The sequence below is a fragment of the Microtus oregoni genome, unplaced genomic scaffold (genome assembly GCF_018167655.1).
Source record: "Microtus oregoni isolate MIOR12 unplaced genomic scaffold, Mior012 000008F_ref0000371, whole genome shotgun sequence".
In the NCBI taxonomy this organism is placed as follows: domain Eukaryota; kingdom Metazoa; phylum Chordata; class Mammalia; order Rodentia; family Cricetidae; genus Microtus; species Microtus oregoni.
In genome coordinates this window covers 25939448-25964521 of record NW_024543067.1, presented here as the reverse complement: position 1 = coordinate 25964521, position 25074 = coordinate 25939448, and the positions used below count along the sequence as shown (strand labels likewise).

General features: G+C 41.6%; 1 protein-coding gene across 8 annotated transcripts in view; it reads left to right on the top strand.

Moving 5' to 3' along the window:
* Positions 1–25074, top strand: part of Yap1 (Yes1 associated transcriptional regulator) — a 90095-nt gene that overhangs the window by 37960 nt on the left and 27061 nt on the right. For 4 of the 8 annotated variants that reach the window (XM_041657197.1, XM_041657192.1, XM_041657194.1 and 1 more), the window contains exon 4: positions 10142–10255. In XM_041657197.1, the coding sequence (XP_041513131.1) occupies positions 10142–10255 (114 nt within the window). Of the gene's footprint in view, positions 1–10141; positions 10262–25074 lie in introns of all 8 variants that reach the window. The other 4 variants (XM_041657195.1, XM_041657191.1, XM_041657193.1 and 1 more) reach the window with 1 other exon arrangement.

Below are 25074 nucleotides of genomic sequence, written 5' to 3'. Positions count from 1 at the left end.
ATCTCACCTCCCCCTCCCCCACAAACATTCCTGAGGTGGTCTTGGGAGTGATGACTGACCTGGAACCATGGTCCTCCTACCTCTACCTCCCAAGTCTGGGGTTTCTGGTGCACCACCGCGTACCATGTGTGTTTGTGTTTGCTGACTTCCGCCCGGGGTTTGAGTTGGCACTCCTCATCCTTTTGTAATGTGATGAAAAGCACATTGTTTTATTTTTAGTTGCTCTAAAGAAGAAAAAGCACAGCTGTATTGCATGACTGCCTCAGGGGTGCTGGACTTCATGCTGTGGTATTCATAATCCGCCCCCCCCTTTTGTTCGTTTGTTTTTGAAATAGAATCTGTCCAAACCAGCCTCAAACTTGCAGTCCCCCTGCCTCTGCCTGGTGCTTGCCACATTTAAACTTATTTTAAACCATATATTTATATTACCATAACACTATTATATTAATATTATAATATAATATAACAATATTAATATTAACATTAATATTAAATACCTTAAGGATATTTATAACTACCATATATTAAGGCCACGTTTGTCATGAACCCCAGAGCCACCCCTCGTACTCTGAGATCTAGCATGTTTTGCCTGCATGTGTGTATGGTGCACCATGTACATACTGGTGTCCATGTAGACAGGAGAGGACATCAGATGCCTTGGAACTGGAGTTACAGGCGGTTATGAGCCATGGGTGCTGGGAACCCAACCTGAGATCCTCTGTAAGAGTAACCAGGCTCTTAACCTCTGGACCCTCTGGCTTTTGTCTACAGGACCTCCCTCACCACACACCCTTAGACCTTTCTCTTTGGTTAGAGGGGCCCAAGGCCGCAGCTGCCACACGAGCACCTTGGTACACACAGGAAAACGTCCTTCCTCTGGGCTGACCCCCCACCCCTTTGCAGACCAATTTTGTTCATGGTCTAAGTATTAAAGTAAGAAGAGACTTTGGACTCAGTTACCTTTAAACTTGGAGGTATTAGCCAGTTTTTAAAGTGTAGGAGTCAGATTCAGAATTTGCTAGTGAGCTTTTAAGACCCCACCCCTCACCCCGTCATTAAACAGTGTCATAAGTGGTAGAGGAAACAGAAGAGGACGGGGTGGCACTGCCACCAAAAGCTTGTGTGGTGTCCTTCTAGCTTTATTTCTAGTGAATAAATACACTGTCACTTAAGGAGGACTTTGAGGTTAGACAGTACAAAAAAAAGACCTTAAAACATCACCATGCCAGGAATCCAGCACCACAAGATGAGAGGCAGAAGTGGCAAGTTCCAGGCTAGGCTGCGTGGTGAGATACACAGGGTTCCTAGCCTAAGACGCCCAAGTCCCTTACAAAACAGAGTTAGCGAGTAATTTCCTGTGTGCTTTATTTAAATGCTAACTTACGTATGTGATTTAACCACGTAAACAGTTGTCATGCTGGATTATTTTGTGAAGTAGCAAGATGTCGTCCATATATTTTAAAAATCAGTTCTAACTTTTCACTCGCATTAGTTCGAATCGCTGCATATAAAACCCAGGGGTTGGGGGCCTGCTGTGTATCTCTTGAGGGAGACAGATGCCTGTGACTTCACCTGCTGAACGCTGAATGCATCAGCAATGCTGTGGCTTTTACTCTAGGGTTTTTTCTCTCCCAGTTGAGAATTGAAGTTGGGACCTCACATAGTTGAGGTCAGGTCTTATGTATCCCTAGCTGGCCTTGCACTCACTACATAGCTTAGGTTGCCTCTGGCCACCTTCATCTTCTTCTGCCTGCACCTCTCGGATGCTGGGACTCTCGCTCTAAATTAGAGAACATTTTGGTTGTCCCCTGTGACAGTAGACATTTAAGAATGGAATTAAATGCTTTGGAATGGAAGTTAGAGGAGCTGTAGTTTGGGGGCCCTGGAGAGCAAACCCTGATGCTCATGCTAAGCACCCCTTAGGCCTGAGCCACACGTGCTACAGCCTCCAGAAGCCATGATCAGCAGACCTTGTGCCCACATGGCATGAGAGGCAATGGCCTGCTGATTTCAGTATATGGGCATCTGTCTCTCGGGAAAGCGGCTCTGTGCCTGGGGTATGAGGGACGTTGGAGGGAGGGGGTAATGATGTCTCAAAAACAAAAGATATAAAAAAAGATTAATTTAAATACAAAGTAAATATAAGCTATTTGTAATTACTGGTAGCTGGTTTTACTCCATTTAAAGTAATTTAAAACATCTGTCCACCACGCCATCTTTGGGACTGTGTTTATATTTGAAGCTCTTTGTGATCAAATATAGGCCTCGGGGCTTTTATCCAAGTCGTGAGTTTCTTTGTCGCTTTCAGACTTAGGAAGTCCATCTGATGTGGGCAACGCAGTGTTACAGACTATAGCACTGTGAGACAGATTACATAAAAGACAGATTTCTCTTTTTTCCCTGATTATTTTAAGATGAGATATGTAAATAATACTATTAATGAATACAGTACTGTACTAACAAGACATTATTAACAAAAACTCAAGCAGGAATAATATTGTAATGAAACCCACAGTCAGTGCAACCAGGACCCAGTCTGTCTTGTTAGTTATTCTGACTTCTGTCACAAATAGCTTTTTACAATGTTTTCAAACAAAATGGCTGTTTTTCTTCCCTACAAGGCAATTCAGGTAATCTGAGAAATGGGGAAAATGACTTTGAGGGTAGAGTGTTTGCAAAAGAGAAGGTGGGAGGGTGCAAGGAGGGAAGAGTCATGGCCCCAGGGAATGAAAAGTGTAAACATGGGTAATCTACCACCCTTAGAAGTGGGATTCAGTGTGTCTGACCAGCCCTGCACTCTGGAAATGGTGGCGGAAAGATCGGGAGTTAATGACTAGCTCAGCTACATAGTTTGAATGCCATCCTGGGCTACGTGAGCTCCTGAGTCCAAAGAAAAAGAAAAGGAAGAAGAAATTTGGCTTGTTCTTTGTGCTGCGGCTCAGACCCAGAACCAGGCAACACTACCACTCTTACATGTAGTGCAGACGCCGCTTGGGCCTGTCTGTCAGTCGTTCTTGTAAAGCCCCAGCCCTGACTCCAGTTCACCCTACCCTGTTCCCAAAATGGGAGTCAGTAAATGCAAACAGGCACATGAAGGAAGTACAGAGGTTTAAGTTTTCCTGACACTCAAAGGGTAAGATGGCCACTTGGTTTGGAGATGGCTTTGGACCCAGTACCAGTACTCTTCTGAGGCTGGCCAGCCTGGGCCTCACCTCTGCACATACCCGCTTATGGGGGCAGCTTTCCAGCCGTCCTCTCTGCTCAAGAGTTTCTCATACATTCTACACAGATGACTTGATATCACCCAATGCCACCCACTTCTCAAGTATCCTTTTATTTTTTTGTTTATTTTTAAACCCAGAGTAGTTGTATCGAAAACTGAATTTATAATTAACCTTTTTGGTTTTTGTTTTAAGGTGGATCCAACTGCAGCCCAGGCTGGCCTCAAATTTATGATCTTCTTGACCCAATTTCCTAAGTGTGGGATAATGGGTAATTGTTTTCTGTAACTTTAATAATGCTACTTTCTCCCTCTTGCCTGCCCTCCTCCTGCCTCTCTTTTCTCCAAAATAGGAAAGAGAGTTTGTGTGTGTGTGGGGGGGGTATAACTTGTGGGATAATTTCTCTCCTGCCATTGGGACCTAGGGTTTAAACTCAGGTTTTAGGTTTGGCAGCAGCATCCTACCTACTAAACCATTCTGCCAGCCTTTCCATTTTCTAAACAGGATTTTAGAGTCTTTGTTTATTTAATGTATGTCTGAGTGTATGTATGTGTGTCACATGCATATGGGAATCTGCAGAAGTCCAAAGGAGTGGGTGCTGGGAACTGAACTCAGCCAGTGCTCTTAACCCTGGCCTTATCTCCAGCCTTGATAGAATCTGCAGCCCTGACAAGCCTTGAGCTTTGGACTCCTCTCCCTCCTGTGTGCCAGGTGTCGTCGTTACAGGCTGGTGCTAGATATTGCTGTGGAGTTTTTGTTTCATTTTTCTAAAGATCTTGACTATAGCAAGCGAGCAGGGTTTCCAAGTCTTGCATTAGCAGTTAGCCCCTAAATCAATGGGAGCGGATAGATACCCAGGCGGTGGTGGCGCACGCCTTTAATCCCAGTACAGTAGGCAGAGGCATGCAGATCTCTGGAATCTCTGTGAGTTCAAGGACAGCCTGGTCTACAGAGCTAGTCCCAGGACAGGCTCCAAAGCTACAGAGAAACTCTTGTCTCAATCCCCCCCCCCCCCCCAAAAAAAAGCCAGTTCTTTCTGTACGTTTGGGAGTCATTTGAATTCTGACAGTTACCGTGGGCGCAGATGCCCGAGCGCCAGCCACCGATGTGAGAGCCGGAGAAGAGCAGGAGCACACTGTTGAGTGCACGGGGAGTGTAGCTGCATGGAATCGCCGCTGCACGGGCCCGAGGAAAACGAGCTAGTAAATATTAGCACTCAAAAATAGTGTCCGCGCTACACTTTTTTTTCAGTATTATTTGTAGATGTTTTGGAAACTTTGTGAAAAGAGATTAAATTATTTACATTCAAGGACCAAATGAAATGCCTGTTTTGTTTCTTCTCTTGGTGAGTGCTAGGATTTTATTTTTGTCTTTTCCACTGATTTCTAAATCCTTCTGGTCACTATTGCTCCAGCAGTTTTGTGACTCATGGGAGGAGTATTTGTGTGAAAGATTAAGATGCTAATTCTTCAAAAATGGCATCTAGACTACCATATATAGGCAGGAGTGTGAGATGGACTAAATCCTGCAGCAGTAGCAGAGCTCCTAAGTAGTATGTGAAGAAATGTACATAAGGTTATCAGTGCATAAAGCTTTGCTCCGCCTTTACTCCAGCAGTTTGAAATCTAAGTGAGCACTTTACCAAACCACTGAGCTGTTGCGTTAGGGTAAAATCTGAAATTTAATGCTTATCCGTAAATAGGGTATGCATAATAGACCTGTGTCCCCTAAGTCTCAGGGACCATCATGGACGATGAGGCAGAAAGACTGTAAGAGCCACAGGGATGGAGTGGACCTGGCAGGTTAGCTCACAGCCTATGGTGACCTGCGCAGTCAAGCCAGTCCGCGCTCCAGCACACCGGAAGGATGGGATCTGGAGGCCGTTGGCAGCTGGTGGCTGCTGGAAGATAGGAGTCCTTTTCTTCGTTGGTGTGGCCCAGGAGGGGTTGTCTTTGCGCTTACAGATGGCTCCAAGGCTATACCCGTGCCCATTCGAGCAGCACTGATTGGACTCGGAGAGTCACTTTTCTTTTTTTTTAAAATGTGTATGGGTATTTTACTTACGTGTACATCTGTGTGTCATCTACACTCCTGGTGCCTTTGGAGGCCAGAAAATGGGGTTAGAGACAGTTGTGAGCTGCCATACGGAGGCTGGATACCCAACCCAGGCCCTCTGGAAGAGCAGCCAGTGCTCTAAACCCCTGAGCCATCTCTCCAGTCCCTCAGTGAGTTAGTTATGAACATGAAGGGAGGTTGTCCAGAGGTAGTGGGGAGTGGATATGGCAGGCTGTCTTGTGGATTGTGTACATATATGAATTCTCAAAAAAATCTGACTGGAGCCTGGCGGTGGTGGCGCACACCTTTAATCCCAACACCCAGGAGGCAGAGGCAGGCGGATCTCTGGGAGTTTGAGGCCAGCCTGGTCTACAAGAGCTAGTTCCAAGACAGCCAAGTTTATACAGAGAAACCCTGTCTCAGGGGGTGGAAATCTGACTGGAGTTACATGGGTGAAATTTGGAGAGTGGCCTGTTATAGACTCTCTGGGTGTATGTGGCATTCTAGGAAGTTTGTCTACCTAACATCATAAGTAGGGGAGAGTTCTGATGGTGCTCACTGTTGTGCTTTGAGACTAGATGTTGCCAAAAATCATTCATTCAACTGATATGCAATGTTGTGTTTTCTGTAACAGAATCTCAGCAGGGAATGCTACGAATGCCTGTCCCTTGCTGAGCCTGCAGGCTGGACAGCTAGGGGTGGAGGCAAGGACAGAGGAGCTGCACTCCTCCCTCAGCCCATACTCATGCGGTATGCCAGCCGCTGTTGAAATCATGAGAAAGTTATAAACATCGCGTTTCCTGTAGTTAAAATGGAAAGGGGAAGATAGACCAATTACAAGTTAAAGTGGTCAGGGCTGGCGGGAGACGGCTTTTTCACTGTAACTCCTGTATTTGCTGTCTGTGGAGCTGAGGCCTAGGTGGACCGAGCGTACCTGAGGACGGGGAGGAGTCTGTACAGAGCACAGCTGGCGGTCTTGAGCCTTGTTTCAGGAAGTCAGAGCAGGTTAGCAAGTGAGGTTCTGAACTCATCCGTTTAACAGACAGGAAATCAGGGAGCATTTGTAGCATGAGGATGGCTGGAATGTATCTGGTGAGTGGTGAGTGTCTGGGTTCTGGGCCCAGTGAAGAGAAGAAAGATGAAGGCGTGCCCGCACCTGCTGAGACCAGTGGAAAGAGCTGAAGCAGAAGACATTCTCCAAATGCCTTAGTGTGGGCTGCTAAGGGTTCTGAGCCTTATTTTGAAATTTTTAAGAATTCCATTAAAGACATAACTCCAGGGCTGGAGACATGCATGACTCAGTGGTTAAGAGCACTTACTGCTCTTCCAGACACAGAACTGTTTGTTCAAGAACACCTACTGTAAGGATTCTATGTGGAACTTTCTTCTTTAATTATGAGTGTTCATCTCCTGTACACACTGAGAAGTAGTGTCACTAAAGAGTGTTCCCAGTATTAGAGGGCTAATGAATGTTGAGTCAAGATGGGCCAGGTTGTAAGCTCAGGACACTGGGCAGACTGGGATTCCACCCCAAGTCTTCAGGCATGTGGTCCTAAGTATTGTCTCCCACACTGCCCGTTGTGGTCTTGAAGAATGACTTTGGGTCACATCAACATGTTCTGCTGGCTTGATATAGAATCTTTCTGAGACTTTGGTGTATGCGTATTGTGTCTTGACAATTTGTTGGGTATTTGTTTGCCAAAGCAGGTTTACATGACGGTTTTAGATTCTAACATCTAAGCTTGTACACAGAAATGTCACTATTTCAGAAGCTGAGTGCGCACACAACCCATTCAGAAGACAGCGACAGTTGGAGGGGGACTAGTGTTCACTTGTGCAAGGCTTAAGAGAGAAATTCCTGAGACTTTCACAAGTTTCAGGAAGAGGAGACTCAGAAAAACTTGACTGGTTTTGAGTCCCAGACCTGCTACTTCCTAACTTAGCGTCTTCATCTGTTTTGTGATGGGTTGTGAGGCTTCTCAGTGAGTTCATGCTCTTCTCAGAACGCAGACTGTGCCTACTGTGTGCTGACAACAGTTTGTACTCACTTGAAATTGGCCTGAAGTCAGATTACTTCCTCCAGGAGGTCATTGGGTCTCCGTTCTAAGGAGACTCCTTGAGAGCCCTGTACTTTAACCACTCCACAGGGTGTGTGCTGGTCACGGTGTCCTCCGTGATTTCAGAGAGGAGGAGGGTTGGTCTGACATGACAGCAGTAAAGAGTTTCCTCTTTGCGTACAAATTGTAAACGGTTTTCCTTCATTATCACTAAGCAAGAATACACAGGCAAGTGCGTGGAGTAGAATCAACTCTAGCGTTATTTGTTCTAGTAGATAAATTATCAATCAAACAGTATTGACAAATTCTACATAAAATTGTAGTTTTCTAAGGATAAATCTAAATGATTTTTAATCTTTGTTTTTCTTATTCTAATTCCAGTTTTTTAACCTTCTTTTTACATCTTATTTAAAATGTTGGCATCTTTCCCCTTCCCTTTCAAGGGTTGTTTTACATTTCTTTTCCCTTCCATTTTTATCACCTTGCCCATAAGGCTTTGATATATGGGGTATGGTAGTCTAGTTTTGAAAAACACCCAAAAGCCTGGCTTGAGAATGTGAATTGAGATGATGGAGACCTTCTCTCAATAGAAGAGACAAGAACCAAAAAAATAAATAAAAATTTTAAAAAAAGAAGAGAAAATTTAACTTAGCAAATTTCCTCCTCAGGACCATGTCTGAAGCCTAGCTTTATATTGTTTTACTAAATTTTGACTGTAGTTAAAGATCTTTCTTTTCAGCTTTCTACTGATTGATGATTGATTGATGGCTGGCTCACACTCTCAGACATCAGATTGTCTAGCATCATACATACTCCTTTTCCGGCTTTCTCACCTTGCTTTTGCTATTAAAGCTTAAACTGGTGCAGAGCTGTCTGGGTCCTTCATGGTCTCTTCCTTGCTCTTACCGTTGCCTGTGTCCACGTACCTTTTTCCTTTTTTGTTTTGTTTGTTTATAGAGTAACGCTTTCTTTGTGTAACAGTCTGTTTATACAGCAAATATTATAAAGACATCAGCAAATAGGTAAAGGACTCTTTTTTGCTTCACTGTTACTTTCCTGTTTTTTTTTTTTTGAAACAGGATCTCTGTAGCTTTGGCTATCCTTGAACTCACTTTGTAGACCAGGTTGGCCACAAACTCGTGGAGATCCACCTGCCTTCTGCCTCCCAAGTGCTAGGATTAAAGGCATGCGCCACCACCACCACCCAGCCCATATCTGTAATTTATGCCTCACACTTTTCTTCATGATAGTCTGGTATTGGGGAAAAACTTTCTGAACTAATGCCTTTTTCCAGAACTAGCAATCAAACCCAGGATCTAATAAATACTAGGCAAGCTCTCACCTGTTAGCTATCTAACCCTTTAAAAAGATTTTAAAGATAAGGTTGGGTTAATGCTGGCCTTGAACTTTTTATTGTGTGAGTTTGCCTCAGTCTCCTGAACAATTGAGATTACAGGGTGTGAGTGTGTGAATGAGACGGAGAGAGACACTATACCTGGTCCACTTGGATTTAGTTCTTGTAAGTCTGCCAATCTTAGTGAAATTAATAATAATTAAAGCTTGATAGATTTCTTGTAATAGGAACGCTGGCAGAAGTTTAGGGCAATAGATTTACGGGAAAGAGAAGTGTTGGAGTTCCAGACCTACCTTATATGTGCCTGCTTGTTCATCTGTGTATGGGGACAAGAACAAGACCAAGCAGGTGGAGTCACAGTGTGGATTTAAATGTGGTAGTGCCATCATCACATGGTGGAGATGAGTTGTCATGGCCTGTTGCTTTCCCTTGGCCCATGAGTTATCAGATGGGCTAGGGTCCCTGAATAGGTGGTGAAGGCCATGATATCACTGATGGTTCTGACCAGGATAGAATGGTGTTGCTAGGCAACAGAGTTGTTACTTAAGAACACTGAAAATATCAAGGTCTCTCGATTGTCCAGTTGTGGCTCACTAAGGCTCACTAAGTCTAGTGGTCACCGTCTGTCAGTCACACAGTATCTTAGAACTTTCAACTTTTTTCAGTTTTTCAAGACAGGGTTTCTCCGTGTAGATTCTGACTGTTCTGGAACTCACTCTGTAGGCCAGACTGGCCTCAATTCACAGAGAGCCTGCCTGCCTCCGCCCCCGCCCCCTGAGTGTTGGGATTAAAGGCATGCACCACACCAACCTTTGAACTTTTAAACACCTTGTGTATTTTTCAAAAATATCTTAGGGGTGAACTTTCTTCCCAGTTAAAGTTTTGAGAGTTCTGTCTGCCTGAGGATGGTTGGGCGGTTCCATAATTTTCTGGGCCTCCTATCATTACTTACTCCGCAGACGCTTCCTTATGAACGTAGGAAAATCTTTTTGCCTCCCAACGGGTGTCTAGCCCTCTCCAACACTTCCAACAAATTTAGAATTTCAGCCACAGTCCTCTTATGCTAGCAGTTTCTGTTCTGCTTTACAACAAACCATTTAATATTTCTAGACTTTAATAGTCTGTATTCTAGATTCTTGGTATAAGTTTGTTGTATAAATAATGGGTCTAAATGGAGCGTGGCTGTGTCAGCTAAAGTGTGCTTTTAATCTGACCCCTTAAAGTTCTCATCTTTGTCTTTGGGGATGTTAGTTTCATTATTTAATGGTTTAGTTTTCATGGAGGAGATTTAGGTATGTGTTCTGCCTTATTTTTCTATGGACAGAGATTGCAGTTCTAATGTATTACTTTATATCTAATTGTGTTTGTTCTTTTTAAGCTAGTCCTGCTCAGCTTCTTAAGGTACCAGATCGAAACCAACTCCAAGCCAACTGTGTCTGTTTTCTGTGTTGTAGGACCTCTTCCTGATGGATGGGAGCAGGCCATGACGCAGGATGGAGATGTTTACTACATAAACCACAAAAACAAGACCACATCCTGGCTGGACCCAAGACTTGACCCTCGTTTTGGTAAAGGTTTACTTCAGAACCTTTGTGGTCATTTGGTGATAGTCTAAGGGTTGGGGGATGTAGGAAAAGACATCTCAGTGAAACTGCACTGCCTTGCAGTTAGCAGTGGCCGCACACCCACTGTGGGTTTTGTTTAACCTTGAGATCTCTAGGTCCACAACAGCTTTCTGACCTGGGGTGAGCTGTGGATGTTGTAAAAGCTCAGGGCCATGGTGTCTTGACTGCTTTATTCTTACGATGCTTCTTGGAAGCGGGCCATCATTCAGGCACGTGTACAACCTGGACCGTCAGGGCTGAAGGTGCGGCTCACCCTGAGCACCAGGCCAAGCCTAAGGAAAGCTTTTTACAACCATTTGGGATATGTGGTTTTTTTTTTTTTGTTGTGTGTGTTGTTTTTTTTTTTTTTTTTTCCCTAGTTAAGGTCCTTTCCGGCACTTTTTATTTAGGAAATGAAAAGCAAAGCAGAGCCCCGTCTAAATTTGGTGAGGGTCTCTGTGCCCTGTTTCTCCTTTTTGTCTATATTTCCTTCCTGGTGGTAGTTTCAGCTGATGGCTTTCTGCATCTCCTTCCAAAGCATGGAAAATGGATGTAAAAAGGAACAGATAATTTGGTTTGAGCACTCATCCTGGCCCTGGGCTGCTTAATGGAAACAATGTGTGGATCAGTGCTGGTCAGACACGGCTGGCGGAGCCTTTGAAGCATCCCTTGGGCTGACCTGACCACGCCACAGGCTTTACTGGGAAGGAGAATTAACTCTGTGAATGCCTTCAACACAACCCCAGGGCTGGGTGAAAATAACAGCCTCCAGTATAGACAGCCCCCCCCCCATCTATTTACTTGGAAACAAACAACAATAAGAAGTTTGAGTGAACTTTGAGTGTCAGCTTTATGGACTAGTTGACACCCCTACCCCCAAGGAAAATCAGAGGTGGGGTTGCAGCCTAGACGGTCATTTCGATAGCCAGTTTGGCTCAAATACCAACTGTTTGAGCTTCCAAACCTGTTGGGGTGCTAAGAAAGTAATGTACGTGTTAGCAGTTGGCAACTTCAGATTCTTTTTAATACTTGAATAGCCCTGTGGTTGAAAACCCCTTAAACGCTGCATTGGTATCCACGGGATGATAACAGCCGTGTTTCCTTAATCATATTTGATGATTCAGTTCATCTGCCCTTGTGTGCCACCGCCACTAGCCTTTAACACACTCACACTCTCTCTACTTTCTTCTTTATTCTGTGCGTGTGTGTTGTTGAAAGAGAAAGAAAAGAATTGGGGAAAGCATTAGCAGTAAAGGGGAGAATCTTGACTGTTAGTTTACAGCTGAGTCTTTTAAGGAACAGTGGGTATTTAAGGTGGGAAAAAAATACAACATACAACATACTCCTGCCACATGCAACATGCACACATGCACGCACACGTGTCCGCGCTTGATAGTGATACAGCAAATGTCTCCTGTCCCCTTCTCCCTTTCGTTTCCCTTTTTGGGCCCACTGTGGATGTGTATTCCAGACAGGGTTGACTACACGCCAGAGCTTTTGATTTTGTGGCCCGACTTTTAATCTGTTCCAGACCTTCGCCGTCAGAGCTGAAGTGTAAGTGGGGGGCAGGGAGAACAACCAAGTGGGCGTCTCTGCTCTAGAGTATGAGCAGAGAGAAGAAAGCTGTTAGCTGCTGGAGTTGACGCTTGCCTTTAAACCCAGCATTCGTTAGCTACAGTGGGTTGTGTATGTTTTATCTCTGCCAGGGAAGTATAAACTGCCCCTCTCGTTTCTGACCCTGAGGCCATGCAGACACTAGCACATGGTGTCAGTTATTGCTTCCATGAGTGTGGAGTTTGCTTTCTTCCCTGTGTTCCCAAATACAGTGGAGTCTTAGCTAAGCCAAGTAAAAAGGATGAACTGAAACTTAGCACCTGCTTCAACAGCGACCTCTCAAGTTTATATTCTTTGTTAGATTCTTTTTATAGAACAGCTCCCTTGGTGGTTGTTACTGCTTTTGGTTTTTCGAGACAGGGTTTCTCCGTGTAACCCTGGGAATTCTGAAACTCTATGTAGACCAGGCTGGTCTCGAACACAGATCTGCCTGTCTCTGCTCTCAAATGCTGGGATCAAAGGTGTGTGCCACATCTTTATTTTTTGTGTGGTTAGCATGCACTTGTGGAAGATGCTGGTTGTTAAACTTGGCTCTCTGCTTTTAGCGGCATTAAAGAGTATGATAATGTTATGTAGTATTTATGCTGACTTTAAATTATTTCATATTTTGGACTACAGAGATAAATGACTCAGTGAGTAAAGTATTTAAAGTCCAAATATGAGGAGCCCAGTGTGTGTGTGTGTGTGTGTGTGTGTGTGACCAGGTTGGCCTACTTGAGCTATTTCAACAGTCCCTGAACTATTTTGGTCTCTGGTTTTGCCTCCTGAATATTGGGATTAAAGGTATGCGCACCTCCACACCCAGATTTTTATTTAACCATTTCTTTTAATTTTATGTTCTTTTTTAAAAAAGCGAATTGATTCTTTATTGTTTAATTTCACATGTATGAGTGTTTCACTTCCATGTGTATTTTTGCACTGTGTGAGATATGAAAACTACAGAGAAAGAAAAGTATTTATAGTCGGGCCCCTTGTATATGGTGGCTTCTCAACAACCTTATTCTAAGGGCACTGGGTTTCAGATGCCATGGAAGACTGGCTTCGAAGCTAGGACTTTTCTTTGAAGAGGAGCCAGGGTCTGTTACCTTTCATCTAGAGATAAGCGTTATCTCCAGAGACTGTCCTGGCAAGTGCCTGTGAGGAAGAGTCTCCAGCAGTGGCGGTGTTAGCAGAGTCGGCCCCCTGCCTGAAGTGGTCTGTTACTGGCAGACAGGCTGAGTCCTGTCAGTCTCCCCCGCAGCTGTTCTTCTACTTACACATTCGTTTTTTTCGTCTGGTTTTTCAAGACAGGGTTTCTCTGTAACTGCCCAGGCGGTCCTGGAACTCACTTTGTAGATCAGGTTGGCTTCAGACTTGCTGGGATTAGAGGCGTGTGCCACCACCTCCTGACCAACTTAAGCATTCCTTGACATGAGTTTTTTGTTTTTTTGGGGTTTTTTTTGACACATAAGATTATTGAATAAATACCCAAAAGTTCAGGGACTGTTGAATTAGCTCAGTAGTAAAGTGGACTTGAATTGTCTGGTCCCAGAACCCATGAAGTAGGAGAGAGAACTGGCCCCTTTAAGTTGACAGGCACACTTTGTACCCTCTTCCCACTGCCAGTAAATAATGGTTTAGAACTAAAAAGGCTTTAATATTTGGGCTTGACATTTTTATTCACCCAGGGTGAGTAAGCATAAGTTAATATGTACAGTTTCTACGTGGTGGCTATTTGAATGAGCTAATTCAGCAGAGTTAATTTTTAGACACCAGTCCTCACTAGCCTAGAACTCACTATGTAGTAATAAATGTTTGACCTTTATGCTGACAGTCTTCCTGCCCTGCTCTCTCAAGTGCTGGGATTCGCAAGCATATGAGCTACTCCGCTAAACAGGGAATTTTTAAATCCAGAACTTTAAGGTCACCTGAGACATGGTAACTAGCAGTTTGCTTATGGTTGGAAGCTGGAACGTGTACACATGTATACAACATTTTGTTTCGGATTCCAGTTGTATTGACTTCATGCTAAAGATGGGACAGTTGTTGCTTACCGACTGAAGGAAAAGGAAAAGATTACGAACTAGGGACTGCAGGGAGCCAGCGGTCCAGGCTTTGTTTGGCAGGTGTTGTTTTCTTCTGTGGCTCCAGCCCCAGCTCACCCCAGAGTCTCTGCCTGTACTTCAGTCTGTCCCTGCATGTTGCTGACAACACGTCACTAATTCAGGACAGGACTAATTACTAACTTCCATAGCGAAGGACAGGAAGGTGCTGTGTGAGGAAACAGACCAAGGAAAAATGGAGAAATGAAACCCAAAGTGTTTGGTGCTTCGCTGTAGACCCGGGTATCTGGCGAGAAGGTCCCACAGCACCATCTCCTGTGAATCTAAGGCGTGGTCTCCTTCCAAGTACAGGAGAAGCAAAGCAGCCAGAAACAGAGAAAACCGGTTAGAACACGAACACCCTCCTCTCGCCTCATTTAGCAGTCCACGTCCTTCCCCAGAGCAAAATGAGCTGTTGAGGAGAAAGTTCTATTTTGATTTATTTCATTATTTTAGATATAAAGCCTTATTCTCATGATAATCACCCTGCCTCAGTTTCTTGAGTACTAGGATTACAGATACCTGACTCTGTTGACTTTATTTCCCTTTTTTTTGTTCCATCCGAATTAATTGTGTTGTTGAGGGTTGGGAGCTACAGCCTTTTGACGGTTGAAGGGGAAAAATGGATTGGTAGAATTGCTTGTTGTTTTGTTGATCAGTTAAAGATGAGAATACTTGGTCTGGCTGTGGTAGGCCTTAAATCCTAGCACTTGGGAGGCAGAGGTAGGTAGATCTGAGTTTTGGCCAGCCTGGTCTATAAGGGTGTGTTCCAGGACAGTCAGTCTCAAAAGGTGTGTGTGGTGGGGAATGACTTGATGCTATTTGAATCATTGCCCCTCCCTCAGACAGAGTTTCTTTGTGTAGTCCTGCCCGTTCTGGAACTCTCCTCTGCCTCCGCAGTGCTGGGATTAAACTTGTATGCCAGCTATTGAATTATCTTAGTGAAAACCATGCACCACTCTAGTGTATGACTTATTAAGTATTGGCAAGCAAGCTATATATTGATAATAAAGACATTAATTCAGTCACTGGTTTATGGCCTTGGTTGCACCCTCCCGCCCCTGTTGATACAAGGTGCTGATTTTCTGACCTCAGCTTCCCGAGTCCTGGGATTTCAGGCATACACCTGCCTCTCTACGCCTGTTCTAGGCTACAGATTTTAATAGTAAAAAAAACCTAACGTTGTAAAATTTCAGATAAGTTGATTAATTAATGTGCCTACTTACTGTAGTTTTTTTTGTAGCTAATTCAGTCCCTTACGTCATATAAACAGAGACGGCCATAGGCATTTTATGGTTTAAAATCAACTGAAAAACATTTGTTTCTTTGTAGTTTTAGAAGATCATTCCTTCAGTAAGCATTAAAAAAAAATACAAAAAAAAGAATTGATGTAGTTTAATGTTTTCATTAAAAATCTGATTTTAGATTTATACTTGCTAAGGTTACTAGAAATTAATGACCCTAAAGCTAAGATTAACACGTCTGTAATTCTTTATAGTAATAGTCCAAGGTTTGAAATTATACAAGCCCTAAAATTTCTCCTTACATTTGTATCATATTTTCTCCCCCCCACACACACACCTCTGGGGGGCGAGGGAGGGAGGAGAGAGAGGGTCAGGGTTGATTTCGGGTTGTCAGGCTTCCCTCCTCCCTAAAAATTACCTTAATTCTGAAAATTCGGATACTTTCTAGGAAGCACAGGGAGGCCTATGACTGAGCTGGCTCCTCCTTCAGTGCTTGCGGGTAGGTAGTTTGGCTGTCAGAGCAGATTTAAGTGCATTTCAGGACAATTGCTCTTTGTCACGTGAGCAGCTCAGACTGGATCTTATCAGGGAGCAGATTTTATTTTATCTTTTTAATTTTCCCTTTGCCTATTTTAGAGTTGATTAAAACTGGAATTGGCAGAATGGGTGGGGTGGTCCAAGAGCCCTCAGGGAAGAAGTCTCAAGAGCTCCTTTGCCTGTTTTTCACTGCCCTGGGGTGGGGTGGAGTGGGGTTGGGGCTCCTCTTCCTGTCTCTTTCCTGCTGGTGAGGTCTCTGCTGGGCCCCAGTAGATGGATGCACCCGTGTGTGGATGCATTGGTCCACGCTGTGTCTTGTTGGACAGGTAAGATACTCAGAAGGTGTGCCTGTACTCTGTCTAGGCAGCCACACCGAAGTGAGCATGCAGAAGCAGACACACCCCAACTCAGCTGCCGTGAGGACTGCTTCTTCCTGGTCTTTTGATGTTCTTCTTCTTTTGGTGTCTTTGATCACTCAGATAGGTTTAGTTTTGAAAATCCAAACTCACCAATCCAGTTTTAGCTTGTTGTAGTGTGGATTCTGCTTCAGGTGTTGTTTTAGAAGCTGATGGTGAGAAACATATGTTCTTAGCTTTTTTTCCATGCAGTTTTGTTATTGATCACTTTGTTTTTTGTTTTTGTTTTTTGACATGGTGGTTTTGTTTTATTTGAGGCGGGGCCTGTCACTCTGTACAACTCCAGCTTACCCATAGTCTGTGGTAATCCTTCCTTCTTGGTTTCCCAGTGCTGGGATGGCGGACACCAACACTATTCCCCACCCAATTTGTTTTCACCGATTGTATGTTATAAGTAATTAACTTAAACTCTCACTGACAACAACAAAAGCCTAGTGTGCAAACCTCTGCCATTTTCTATTTTTTTTTTTATAGAAGAGATGCTTATCAGGCCTAGGGACTGTTTTGATTCTTGTCGTATTTCAAATGCCAGTACTTCTCAAGTTAATGGGGGCTGTTTTCTAATACTGTTCACTTAAACTTTTTAGGTTCATTTTATTTTTATGTGTTTTGTCTGCATCACTGTCAGGACACCACTTTATGCCCGGTATCTGGATCCCTCGAAACTAGAATTACAGATGGTGGTGAGTGTCATGAGGACCTCTGGAGGAGCAGCCCGTGCTCTTGCCTTGTGTGCTGTCTCTCCAGACACATTTCCCCCAGTGGGTGTTTGCTCTTGGCCTCAACTTTTCAAAATAATTTTCCATGTACGCACGCATGTCTCATGGCTCGCATGTCGTCTCATGGCTCGCATGTCGGAATTAGAGGACAACATGCAGGAGTTGCTTCTCTCCACCAGGTCATCTCATCGTTGGCTTTTTGACTTGTTCACTGTGTGCAGAGCTTCTCAGACCGGTCCTCAGCTCGTATTTAGTTCCCTGCTGAGCTTGCCACAGTGGCATTCATGAGATGTGAAAATGTGCTGCTTGTTTTCTGGAATGCCAGGAACACACCTCGCCAAGGAGAAATCCTCGGGCATGACTCTATCTCCCCTCTCTACACCTGTTAGTCTTGTCCTGGAGGCAGTGAATAGCGTGATCAAGTGGGAAAATATGGGGAGGAGCCACATAGTGTTTACAAAGCACTCTTTGAAGAAGGTGGGGAATGGTTTTTATAAATCACCTATAGAAACTTTATTAAAATACAAATGAACTATCACTACATTCCCCCTTTTGTATAAAAGAGGCTATAACTAACATAAATACTATATACAATAAGTACAATGAAGGGAAGTAGAAAAAAACAAGATCTCCTGAGTAAATGGGAGCATGGGGACCATGGAAGAGAGTTGAGGGGAAGGGAGGGAAGCGGAGAAAAATATACGGCTCGAAAAATAAATAAGGAAAAATATGTGCAGTGACTGTATACAATACATTCAGACAGTAAATACTTCAACAATGTCTAGTTCATTTGCATTTGACAAATTCAGGGAAGATATTCTATATCTGTCCAATCTTGGTGAGTCCAAAGTCTTGTACCTATTTACTTTCTATCACAACTTGCTTTTCCGTGTCAGGGTAGCAAGGAACACTACAACTCTGTAGTCTTCAACTTCCCCAGAGACCCAAGAAGGAAATAATAGTAAGTGAGTAAGCAGGAAGTACAAACAAGCATCTTTCAAGAATGTAGTAACAGCAACAATTGTTGTCTGCGTGGACAATCACCCAAAGTTCCTCTGCAATAGGATATCTCCATCTTGCCTACAGGCCTAGCATACCCAACAGACTTCTGTGAAGCAGGACATTCTGAAGTGCTGTCCCTTCTCGTCTTGACAATGGTTGGCAGTCACTTTCTTTTGTGTCCTGCTTGTCCAGTTAGCAAAGCATACTACCACCAGTCTAGGCAAGGGTATTTTCTTGGCAGGTGGTTTACTTTTGCCACAAAGAAAGTAAACTCCATGTGCGGTTTCTTTGATGCCGTTATCTTCTCTGAAGTAGATAGGTGTTGCCAGGAGCAGACATGTCTCATTGTCATAAAAAAGGATCCTATATTATTAAAATATCTTTTAATTTTAGCCACATTCTGTAGATCTCTGAAGTGTTTGAAGATGACCTGTCTATCTAAAGTAGATCTATGTATGTTCAATTATAATAGGTGCCTAATTACTAACCTGCATTTCCTTATCATCCTAAACGGTTTCTAATAACAACTTTCAAAGGCTAGAAATTTGCAATACATTGTTAAATGACCTGTATAGGTACAATATGTTGAATACAATTAGAAATGTATGTACACTGTTCTAACCAAATTAATCTTAAATTTGAATCAATATACAGAATTTGTATATAATATATAATAATCTATTATAAATCCAATTCATTTAAAACTAGTAGTTGCCTTTTAAAAGTAGATTCAGTAATCTACCTTTTTATCTTATCTGTATCCTCTTTTTTCTGTTCAAAACAAGAATCTTGAACCTAATTTTTTTTGTTTAGCTTTTTTTATGACCATTACCAATAACAATTTATAATCGATAACAAATATCCATAACCCGGTAAAGACCAAAAACCACCCACTCTACCTCTTGGGAATGTGGGCATCATATTCTTAAATTTACTTCCTGCTGTCTGGGGGCAGTAGCATCTTTAGAGGACCCTGAAAAGAAAATTTTTGGTTAGTTGTCAAATCCTGAGGTTACTGCATCATCTGTTGTCCAGTCTCTGCAAAATGGGAGTGTGCAGGGCTTTTGTGTGTGTTTCTGGACCTGGCAGACCCATATGGGATCAGAGGTGTGTTATGTGTATGGGATGATTCCTATTCCTGATTGTATCTTGTAACTGAATATTTAATAAAGTCAGTTCTCTATAAATTCTGGTATAAATTTAGCGGTTTCCATATGCAGAAAAAAGTCTCTGCAAATTGGTAACTATATTGAGAGGTTCTTTAAAATTCTTTAGTACCATGAGAACAGCACATAATTCTGACTTTTAGACAGAATCATAGGTGCTTTGTTCCACTTTACTTAAATTTTCTCATTTGTAACCTGTTTTTCCTGATTTATTCGCATCAGTATAGAATGTAAGGGCTCCAGTTACTGGTGTGTCCCATACAATGGGAGGAAGGATCCAGTTAGTTATCTTTATAAGTTGAACTTTCTTGCTTTTAATTGTTAATAATTTGGGATAGTTGTTAATCTCTCCCCAAAAATTATTACAAGCTCTTTGCCATAATTTATTTTCTTTCCATAATTTGACAATTTCATCATTATTAAAAGTTATTGTAATTTCTGCTGGGTCTATTCCTGCTAATTGACAAAGTCTTAATTTTCATTTTAAAATTAGCTCAGACTTTTTCCACATAAGTTTTTAGTTTTTTTACTTGGCTTATGTGGTAAAAATATACATTCTAAGATAATATCTTCCCTCTGAATTAAAATTCCTGTAGGTGAATTGTTTGGAGGGTAATATAACCAGAATGCAGTTAAGATTCAGATCCACACAATGCACGTGTGTCTTCTTTAATTTCTCTTCTATCAAAGCCAATTCTTTTTCAACTTCAGCTAATAATTCCCTGGGACTATTTAAGTCGTCCTTGTCACCATCTAAGGTTGTGTTTAAATGAATCAGTTCATCAGGACCTATCCCAAGAGTGCACCATAGATGGGAAGTGTCTCCTAGCAATCTTTGGAAGTCATTAAGAGTCTGCACTGGGTCTCTCCTAATTTGAGCCTTTTGAGGTCTAATTTTTTGTAACCCTATTTATAACCCATATAATTAATAGAATCCCCTCTTTGTATTTTTTTAGGAGCAATATGTAATCCTTAACAAAGGAAAATTTTCTTTACATTTTTTTTTCTAAAGTATCAATCAGATAGTAAAAGGTCAACCATTTTCTGGTAAACTATAGATTCAGGAAATTACTTATGTATCATTTTTCAATGGCCGACTCACAAAGTGACTCACACAGGGTGGGGCTATTTAACATTCCCTGGGGGAGAATCTTCCATTGATATCTCTTAGCACTGTGAATGTAAATTTTTCTTTCTTTTTCGTGTAAAGGTATAGTGAAGAAACAATCTTTTAAGTCAGTAACTATAAGAGGCCATCCTTTAGGTAGTAGAGAAGGCAAAGGAATTCCAGACTGTAGAGGGCCCATTGACTGAATCACCTTAGTAACACTCTTCGAGCTGTTTCCATTCTCCGCTTCCAGATTTCTCTTTAACAAGTACAGGAGAGTTCCAAGGGCTAGAACTCAATATACTGAACATTTAGTTGCTCCTGTACCAGCTGTTTTAAAGCCTACAGTTTCTCTATTGTTAGAGGTCATTGCGTAACCCATACAGGTTTGTCTGTCAACCATTTTAAAGGTGGGGCTGTTGGTGCCTTTGAAATATTAGCAGCTGTTGTACCCTGTTCTTGTACAACCTGATGTTGGGTGACTGTTCTTTATATAATATCCTGTAGTATTTTTCCTAGAAACATACATAATTTATGGTTTATTTCTGAGATTCAGAGAATATTAATCTGAGTATTCCATTGCTGTAACGAATTATGTCCCCAGAAATTCGTTGCTGTGTTAGCTACATATGACTTGCATTTTCCTTTCTGTCCTTCTGGTCCTATCCATTCCATCCATCTTTTGCTCTGTTTTAACTGAGATAGAATTCAGATCCCTAAAAGCTGAACGTTTACATCCTGAAGAGGGGTAGTTTGAATGCTAAGATTCTGATGAAATTATTGTTATATCCCTACCTGTGTCTACCAGATCTTCAATGACAACATCATTTATATGTATTTTTAGTTTGGGTCTTTGTTCGTTTATAAAAGTTGGCCAAAATACTCGCATTATGGTTTCTCCTGAGTATTTTGTTCTCTCTTCTATAGTTGTTCTATTATCCAGAGCAATATAGTTTGTTGGTTTTTTCCCCAATAGGCATTAGGTTCTTTAATTGCTCTGGGAAGGGGTTTCCTCTAAGATGGCATAGGGACCTACTAGAGGCCTCTCAGGGAGTTTCCCCAACAGTAGAGGAGAATCTTGAATGTGTATTCCTTGCTAATCTACCTTCATTAGTCCAATGCCTGCCTTTGCCACATCTTCCACATAATCTAGAAGGGAGGGGTGTTCAGAATGGATTATTCTAATCTCTGAAAATCACCTATCTTACCCACGCATCATCATAGTCATGAGATTCAATATTATTGTATCTAGAATCCATTCCTCCAAAGATGCTGACCTTGCCTTTAACAGTCTATCCTTTTGCATAGAGAATTTTGCATAGAGATTGGATAATCTTTTTTATTATTGTTTTTATTGAGTTATATATTTTTCTGCACTCTCCTCCCTTCTTCTTCTTGTCCCTTCTACCCTCCCATGGTCTCCATGCTCCCAGTTTACTCAGGAGATAGGTTTTTTTCTACTTCCATGTAGTTAAGATCCATGTATGTCTCTCTTAGGGTCCTCATTGTTGTCTAGGTTCTGTGGAATTGTGAAATATAGGCTGGTTTTTCTTTGCTTTATGTAGAAAAGCCACTTACGAGTGAGTACATATATTTGTCTACCTCACTCAATATAATGTTTTCTAGATCTGTTCATTTGCCTGCAAATTTCAAGGTGTCATGGCTGTTTTTTTCTTCATTGTGTAAATGTACCACATTTTCTTTATCCATTCTTTGTTCGAGGGCCATTTAGATTGTTTCCAGGTTCTGGCTATGACAAACAATGCTGTTAGAACATAGTTAAGCACATATCCTTGTGGTATGATTGAACATCCTTTGGGTATATACCCAAAAGTGGTATTGCTGGGTCTTTAGGTAAGTTGTTTTCTAATTTGCTGGAAACTCGCCATACTGATTTCCAAAGGGGCTGTACCAGCTTGCACTCCCACCAGCAATGCAGAAGTGTTCCTTTATCCCACATTCATTCTCTCCAGCATAAGTTGCCATCAGTGTTTTTGATCTGGTCCATTCTTACAGGTGTAAGATGGAATCTCAGAGTTGTTTTGATTTGCATTTCTCTGATGGCTAAGGATGTTGAGCATTTCTTTAAGTATCTTTCAGTCATATTTTAGATTTCTCTGTTTAGGTCTTTATCCCATTTTTTATTGGATTTATTTGTTCTTTTAATGACCAGTTTCTTGAGATTTTTGTATATTTTGGAGATCAGCCCTCTGTCCTATGTGGGGTTGGTGAAGATCTTTTTTCCATTCTGTAGCCTACCGTTTTGTCTTGTTGTGACTGTATCTTTTGCTTTATAGAAATTTATCAGTTTCAGCAGATCCCATTTATTGTTTCTCTCAGTGTCTGTGCTACTGGGGTTATATTTAGGAAGTGGTCTCCAATGCCAATGCGTCCAAGTGTACTTCCCACTTTCTCTTCTATGAGGTTCAGTGTGGTTGGCTTTATGTTGAGGTCTTTGACCCATTTGGACATGAGTTTAGTGCATGGTGAGAGATACAGATCTATTTTCATTCTTCTACATGTTGACATCCAGTTATGCCAGCACCATTTGTTGATTATGCTTTCTTTTTTCCATTTGATATTTTTTGCTTCTTTGTCAAAACTCAGGTGTTCGTAGGTGTGTGGATTGATTGATATCTGGATCTTCAATATAGTTCCATTGATCCATTGTTTTTATGCCAATACCAGGTTGTTTTCAGTACTGAGCTCTGTAGTACAGTTTGAAGTCAGAGATTGTAATGCCTCCCAAAGTTCCAGTAAAACCAGTATTGTTTTGGCTATTCTGGGTTTTTGTTTTTCCATATGAAATTGAGTATTGTTCTTTTGAGGTCTGTGAAGAACTTTGCTGGGATTTCTTGATGGGCATTGCATTGAATCTGTAGATTGCTTTTGTTAAGATTGCCATTTGCACTATGTTAATATAACTATTCAAGAGCATGAGAGATTTTTCCATTTTCTGGTGTCTTCTTCAATTTCTTTCTTCAAAGATTTAAAGTTCTTGTCATACAGGTCTCTTTTGGTTAGAGTTCCTTAAAAATATTTTATGTTATTAGCAACTATTATAAAGGGTGATGTTTCTTTTGATTTCTTTCTCAGTCCATTTATCATCTGTGTAAAGAGGGCTACTGATTTTTTTTTTTGAGTTACTCTTGTATCCTGCTACATTACTGAAGGTGTTTATGAGTTGTAGAAGTTCCTTGATAGAATTTTTGAGGTTGCTTATGTAAACTATCATATCATCAGCAAATAGTGATAGTTCGACTTCTTTTCCGATTTGTATCCCCTTGATCTCCCTTTGATGTCTTATTGCTCTAGCTAGGACCTCAAGAGCTATATTGAATAGATAACGGAGAGAGTGAACAACCTTGTCTTGTTCCTGATTTCACTTGGATAGCTGGGAGTTTCTCTCCATTTAGTTTGATGTTGACTGTTGGCTTGCTGTATATTGCCTTTATTATGTTTAGGTATGTTTCTTGTATCCCTGCTCTCTCCAAGACCTTTATCATGAAGGGATGTTGTATTTTGTTGAAGGCTTTTTCAGCATCTCATGAGATAATCATGTGGTTTTTATTTTTTCATTTGTTTATATGGTGGATTACTTTGACAGATTTTCATGTGTTGAAAACATCTCTGCATCTCTGAGATGAAGCCAACTGCGTGGTGGATGATTTTTCTGATGTGTTCTTGGATTCGATTTGCCAGTACTTTGAGAATTTTTGCATCAATGTTCATGAGTGATATTGGTCTGTAATTCTCTTTCTTAGTAATGTCTTTATGTAGTTTGGCTATCAGGGTAATTGTGCCTCATAAAAACAGTCTGGCAATGTTTCTTCTGGGTTTGTGTGTGTGTGTGTGTGTGTAGAACAATTTGAGGAGTATAGGTATTAATTCTTTGAAAATTTTGTAGAAATCTACACTGAAACCCTCTGTCCTTGGTCATTTTTTTGGTTGGGAGACTTTTGATGACTATTTTTATTTCTTTAGCAGTTATAGGTCTATTTAATGTGCTAATTTGGTTTTGATTTACTTTTGGTAAGTGATATTTATCCAGAAAGTTGTCTATTTCCTTTATGTTTTCATATTTTGTTGAATACAGGTTTTCAAAATATGACTTAATGGTCCTCTGGATTTCCTCTGTGTCTATTGTTATGTCCCCCCTTTCCTTTCTGAATTTGTTAATTTGGATATTCTCTCTCTGCCTTTTGGATAAAGTTTTGTCTATTGTTGATTTTTCGAAGAATCAACTCTTCTCATTGTTTCTTTGTTTCCTTTTTTTTTTTTTTTTTTTTTGTTTTTCGAGACAGGGTTTCTCTGTGGCTTTGGAGCCTGTCCTGGAACTCGCTCTGTAGACCAGGCTGGTCTCGAACTCACAGAGATCCGCGTGCCTCTGCCTCCCGAGTGCTGGGATTAAAGGCGCGCACCACCATCGCCTGGCTGTTTTCTCTGTTTCTATTTTGTTGATTTCAGCTCTTAATTTGATTATTTTCTGCTGTCTAGTTCTCCTTGGTAAGTTTGTTTCTTTTCTTGTTTTAGAGTTTTCAGATGTTCTGTTAACTCAGTAGTGTGGGATTTTTTTTTAGGCATTTAGTACTTAGTCTTTAGTCTTAACACTACTTTCATTGTGTCCCAGAAATTTGGTTATGTTGTGTGGTCATTTTTATTGAATTTTAGGAAGTCTTTCATTTCTTCCTTTGTTTTTTCCTTGACCCATTGATGATTTAGGTGAGCATTGTTTAATTTCTATGTGTTTGTGGGCTTTTGGAATTTGTGTTGCTGTTGAATTCTAATTTTAAGCTATGGTGATCTGATAAGATACATGGGGTTATTCCATTTTTTAAAAAATATCTGTTCAGGTTTGCTTTGTTACCTCATATGTGGTCAATTTTTGAGAAGGTT